This window comes from Daktulosphaira vitifoliae, unplaced genomic scaffold, assembly GCF_025091365.1.
Source record: "Daktulosphaira vitifoliae isolate Bord-2020 unplaced genomic scaffold, ASM2509136v1 Scaffold_2, whole genome shotgun sequence".
Lineage (NCBI taxonomy): Eukaryota > Metazoa > Arthropoda > Insecta > Hemiptera > Phylloxeridae > Daktulosphaira > Daktulosphaira vitifoliae.
Window position 1 is genome coordinate 13,388,773 of NW_026099573.1, and position 6,000 is coordinate 13,394,772.

The 6,000-nt window shown below is 22.0% G+C and overlaps 1 protein-coding gene across 2 annotated transcripts; it reads left to right on the forward strand.

The window, feature by feature from the left end:
- The first annotated feature begins 670 nt into the window (after positions 1 to 670).
- LOC126899052 (R3H domain-containing protein 4-like) lies at positions 671 to 4,788 on the forward strand. Of its 2 annotated transcripts, XM_050673574.1 has the most exons (7): positions 671 to 917; positions 1,013 to 1,099; positions 1,683 to 1,933; positions 2,506 to 2,615; positions 3,201 to 3,365; positions 3,603 to 3,744; positions 4,399 to 4,787. In XM_050673574.1, exons 2-7 carry the CDS (start codon positions 1,032 to 1,034, stop codon positions 4,536 to 4,538), a joined length of 876 nt encoding a protein of 291 aa, XP_050529531.1. In that variant the 5' UTR covers positions 671 to 917; positions 1,013 to 1,031; the 3' UTR covers positions 4,539 to 4,787. The 2 variants fall into 2 exon arrangements, with proteins under 2 accessions (XP_050529531.1, XP_050529532.1); XM_050673575.1 differs by lacking the exon at positions 671 to 917 and having other exon boundaries at positions 1,007 to 1,099; positions 4,399 to 4,788.
- The last annotated feature ends 1,212 nt before the right edge of the window (positions 4,789 to 6,000 follow it).

Below are 6,000 nucleotides of genomic sequence, written 5' to 3' on the forward strand. Positions count from 1 at the left end.
ATCGAATAGTAAATATCGAGCTTTCGATAGTTTTCCACTATTTGAACTATTCGATAGTCATTCAAAAACTATTCGACTAGTAAAAATATTCGATAGTTACACAATATATTCAAATAGTTTTTAAACTATTCGATAGTTTATTCGAATAGTTTTAAAATATTTGACAGTTTATTCGAATAGTTTTTAAAATATTTGATAGTTTATGCTAAAAATAAAATATTCGGTGGTATAAACACAATTCGACTAGTTAATCGATAGTTTAAAATATTTGAAAATGCTCATCACTAATTTTTTTTATTATTAATTGTATCCTATTTATAATCGTAGTACCCTGAATAAACAGTTTTAAACAATCTTATTTAGATCGTTAGTGTTATTAAAACAGCAAAACTATAAATCTGACTATAATTTTACATAAGACCAATATTGTATTTGGTACGGTAAACATTTTTACCATTTTATTATTTGGAATAGCATATTTTGGTACAACACGCTTTACTTAAAGTAACTACATAATGAATTAATTACGTATCGAGATCTAGTGAATTAAGGCAGAACTATAACTGGAATGTATCCGCCATAATACCATATGATTTAACGCATCAAAATACCAGATTCTGACCTCATCTATTTACAAAGAGATTAAATTATTGTTAAGAACTTTTAAAAAAATTTTATTTAGCACTGTGTTGACATTTCTGTTATACCAAATTTGGATACCCTGATTAAATCGACTAAGCAATCACAATTTATTAACTAATTACATAATTTAACTTTTTATGTTAATAGACTAGTTTAATATAGTAATTTATATAAATTTAATACACATAATATTGTAAACTATTTTTCTTAATAAATTTTGCTCAAATTGTAAATAGCATTTCGAAAAATAAATATACGTATTTATATTTTTTATTGTAAGTATTCTTTTTTGAACAAGCTATTCATAATGTTTTTTATTCAGTATAATTTTTAATTTAATTTTCTATGTACATATTTATTCCTGTTTCAGTACTTAAAGTTTTACCAAAATGGGTATAACTAAAAGACCTGCTAGTTCTTGCAGTGATGAAATTATTGCTGTTGAAATTGAAGACAAGTAATTATAATTTTATTTTTCTAATTATGTATGTCAAGGGCATAGATCTACTAGGAAATTAAAAATTTTGGTAGAATCCTTGACCGTATTACAATTTATTTTATAATCAGGCCTCTAACTCCTTTTCTTTATTAGTCTATAAATGATGAAGAATCAAAAATAATTTAATGTAAAATGTATTATACTTATTCAAAGTAAAAGTAAACCATTAAAAGCCTATTTTTTAAACATTAGGTCAAGGCAATTATAAGGTATTGTAACTTCCTCGCTTTGGACTTTTATTGAAGAGGCTCCAATATTTTCTTAAAGTATAAAATTAACTATTCATCCTAAATATATGAAATTGATTACAAAATTAATATTGATCTTTTTATTAAAAAGTTTAAAATTTAATTTAAAAAATCTATTTTGAAATATAAAGTTCAATATCTAAACTATCATACAATGTACTATATACTATATACTACAATCATACTATATAATTTATAATATATTAAAGACATTTTATATTAATATATACAAAATACTTATATATATATATATATAAATTGTATAATAAAATATATTTATTGTTTCTTTACAGTTCTGATGGATTTTCAGATACCATTAGTGACAACACTGAAAACCCAGGTGACATAGTTTTAGAAGACCCTTTACAATATTTTGAGTTTTTAGAAAATAATGAACCATATGATATTGATGAGCCTGAACTATTGTACCAAGTTCATTTTAAAGATGAAACAAGTTTTCCAGATGAAATTCAACAAGTTAAACAGTTGTTTAAAAAAAAAATTTCAAAAATGGGAAGAAGAAAAGCTAACCGTGCCCAAAATGGTATACTTATATATAAGCATTTGCTATGTGTAAAATACCTAGTTAACTACTATAATGAGTAAGCGTTTTTCGGGATGACTTATATAAGTGATTTTTTAACAGATATTTCAATAATCAATTAATAAATCGTCATTCTTATAAATACTTTATAATTAATTTTTTTTTTTTTAATTCTTTGAAAATAATATCTACTAAATGACAGCCAATAAAAATAATTCAAGATTTTACTGGCATTTTCAAGATTTATATTTAACATTTATTATGTTTACCATACCTCTAAAGGCTATTTCTTATACCAGATGGAACAAGAAAACATGCATTTCCCAGTGAAATGGAATTGAACTCTGTATTTTTGTACTGAGTTAAGGCACATTATTAACTTAGAATGATAATAAAATTAGAATAGCATCTATTTGTTAAATATATGATATAGTATAAAATACTTATCAAAAGTATAATATTCTCAATAATTTAGTATTACAAAAATGTATTTGTCTCATATTAATATAATCTATTTTTAAACTTCTTTGATCATTTTATTGCTATATTAAACATTTAATTTTTTTATTTAGAAATTTTTCTTCTTTCCCTCTCTGACAATTGCTCCTCAGAAGACACTATATTCTATAATGACAACAAAAATGGATTTACAAATGTATTCAAGCATTGTTCACACCATACTGTAAGTATATTTTTATTTGATATTATCTTGCGTGTCATTATTGTATAATATGGATCTCATGAGGTTCATAATTATTGCCTTCAAAGACTATGTTCAATATTATTAATTATTAACCCATCAAAATTTTTTTATGAAAATGAATTGACCATTTTAGAATTAAAAAAAAAAAAAATGATAAAATAAATTATGTTTTAATATAGTTTAAGAAGGAAATAACTATTAAAAAAAAAATTGTCTACAAAATATTAATTGAATCAAGATGGAATATAATAGACCTTCTATAAAAAAATAGTTGAAATGTACTAATCTGTAACGTATAAGTATTTGACTTCATTCCATTGCACTATTCAATGAATTTATTTTTATTTAAACAAGTTATTTTAATCTTTATCAAATATAAATAAAATTAAAATTTTCTCTAGTGTAGTTCTAGGTTAGAATTTATGGTAAACTTTGTGTATTATTATTTTATCTAGTGATTTTAGAATAAAATAGTTATTTTTATACAAAATTATAATAAAATACTTATATTAAGATTAAATGGAAATATTATTATTTATTATTAATTTAAAATCTTTTTTATAGTTAAAAGAATCTTTTCTTGAAGGACAAGAAGATATTTTACTCAAAAAAAAAAAAAGAAACATGAATTATGAAAAAAAAAGGAAACGTATAACTCAACCAGAAATAGCATTTAAAAATTTGACAACTTCTCAAAAGTCATTATTTAAACAAAAGAGTTTACCATTTGTAAGATATAAATATATATACACTTCTAGTACTGTATTTTAACAAAATAATGTCTAGAAATAATAATTTGTATGATTAACAATAAAAAGTATAAATGCTGTCATTTGTATATTAAAAAAATAAATATTTAATGTTATTAACTGGTAGTAACAGATATATATTAGTATCTCAAAGATTCATTTAATATAATTGAACATGTAATCATTTAATAAAAATTCATAAATTATTTTTTTTCAGACAACTATTAATGATCTGGAAACTGAAGTAGTTCAGTATTTTACATTTTCACCAAATGGAGTTTATACATCAGTGCCCTTACCTAGTTACCATAGATTATTACTTCATGGTATAGTTCGTTATTACTCACTTGATGCAACGAGTAAGTTTTAAACTTAATATATATACCGAGTGAGTAGTGAAGATAGGACAAATCTAATAATCAATAATGATTTTTTTTTCATCGATTTTTAAATTTTTAATTCACTTTAGTAACATATTAATAACTTCTAAAACACTGATCTAAAAGTTGTTATCGACCATTTATTTTCTTAATTAGATCATTATCTATTAAATAAGCTAGTTAATATGTATATTTCTATTTAAAAAAATTAAGTTGACACACTTATACAGTATAGGAGATGAACATAAAAAAAACTATATAATTAAAAAATTGAACAAAAAAAAATAAATTAAAAAAATTATTAATATTATTTTTATTTTTTGATTAATCAAATGGTTCATGAAAAGTGAATCACCTATATACTCCTACAAACAAATTGTAATACTTGGAACCCATCTTAGTGGCTCAAACAAAATTTATGGATACATATAATTATGGAACCTAATTATAACTTTTCATTGTAGTTTTAAAATGTAAAAATTATTTAAAAATACACATTGTACAATCGTAACTGAATCAAAAGCTATAAAATTTATTACAGCATGTGTGACTACTCTTTGTATTTATATATATATATATATATATATACTAATGCTTGTGAAAATTATAATATGATTTGTTAAAATTTTAAAGGTGTTAATAGCCGAGGGCAACGATCTCAAAAAATAGTACAAGTTAAAAACAACCACTACGATGACTTCAAACCCCCAAGATTATCATTGTTAAAATTTATTGAAACAAAACTCAATAAAATAAAAATAAGTCATTTATAATATCCCAATAATTTACAAATTAAGATAAAATCTTATTAAAAAAAACATGTCAAAAAATGGATTTCCCAAATTATTTAATAAACTATCCAGGTTTTTTTAGTTCTTAAGTAAAAAATATTTTTATAATTGTTATATATATTCAATGCAAATTTATCTATAAATTTAAGTAGTAAGACTATGATAATAAATTGAATGCTATAAAAATATCACTAAAACTTAAAATATTTCAGGTAAATTTTATAATTGCACATTTAATTGTTTTGTTGTTTTATCTTTTTATTTTAATCTTTAAATAATTCAATGGAAATATATTGATTTAATTGTATTATAATTAATTTAAATGATAAATACATTATTTAACTGTAATATTTTAAATTTAATTTATTAGATACATACTTGGTAGTGGAGTAACTATTAAAAATTATGTATTTAGAAGAACTATGTAGAAATTGATGCTTAAATTTCTAGCCAAAAATTTTTATGTGCATCATTTTATAATAAATATTTTTACCAAATTACAATAATTTTTGCTTTAATTATCATTATATTACATCATATTTTTGTAAATACTAATCATGATGTAAATTGGCGTTTTAATAAATAATATTTTAACTATAGTTTTTTAATATTATTCTACCAAATTTTATTATTTGATTTGAAATAATACTTAAAATAATGTGGTCACATGATAAAAAAAATGAAAATCCTTAAATGTTTATACTATGAAAAAAACTAGTAACAAAAAACAAGGTATTTGTATAACTCAAAATTTTATAAGAGTTACCTTAAAGTTATTAAGTGATAAATAGACCAAGGTTTTAAGATCTATGATCAAACACATATTTGATACACTCATTCTCTTAGGAACATTGAGCTAAATAATAATTAAGAAATAATCTTAATCAAGTTCATATGAATTAGTTTTGTTAAAAATTAACTTACATAATTATAATGAACCCATAATCGTGTGTTCAAAATCAAAACTGGAGTAGCAAACTTAGAGACCTTCTAGATCTCATATTTTTTTATTACTTTTGCATTTTTTATAGCAGGATGTATAGTTTCAGCTCATATAAGTTCTGTGACGTAAACTTTTTTAGTTCTGACCAGGATTAATTCCATTACTTTGAGGCTGTAAATTATTTTGTCAATTATAAATAAAAAATGTCCTATAAAAGGACTTGAAGGTTATAAAAAAATTATTTATACATAAATTGTATATAATCGGATGATAGGCCTTTTTTAAAAAGAACTAGGAGGACTGGGGGAACTATGGTCAGTGAGTAATACCGGTCACCTTATTATTTAATAAACCCATGCATCTAAAATAATGTTGACCATATGTATAGATTAAAAATTATAAAAAAAACCGTATTCTTATAAGAACGATATTATCAAAAAACGTTTTCACGTTAAAATGTATGAAAATAGTTTTCAGCGTTTATTTATTTAAAAAAAAATT

Coding starts and splice junctions, on each gene's coding strand:
- LOC126899052 (XM_050673574.1), top strand. CDS start 1,032: ATGGGTATAACTAAAAGACCTGCTAGTTCTTGCAGTGATGAAATTATT. Junction 1,100..1,682: donor GCTGTTGAAATTGAAGACAA/GTAATTATAATT, acceptor GTTTCTTTACAG/TTCTGATGGATTTTCAGATA. Junction 1,934..2,505: donor AGCTAACCGTGCCCAAAATG/GTATACTTATAT, acceptor TTTTTTATTTAG/AAATTTTTCTTCTTTCCCTC.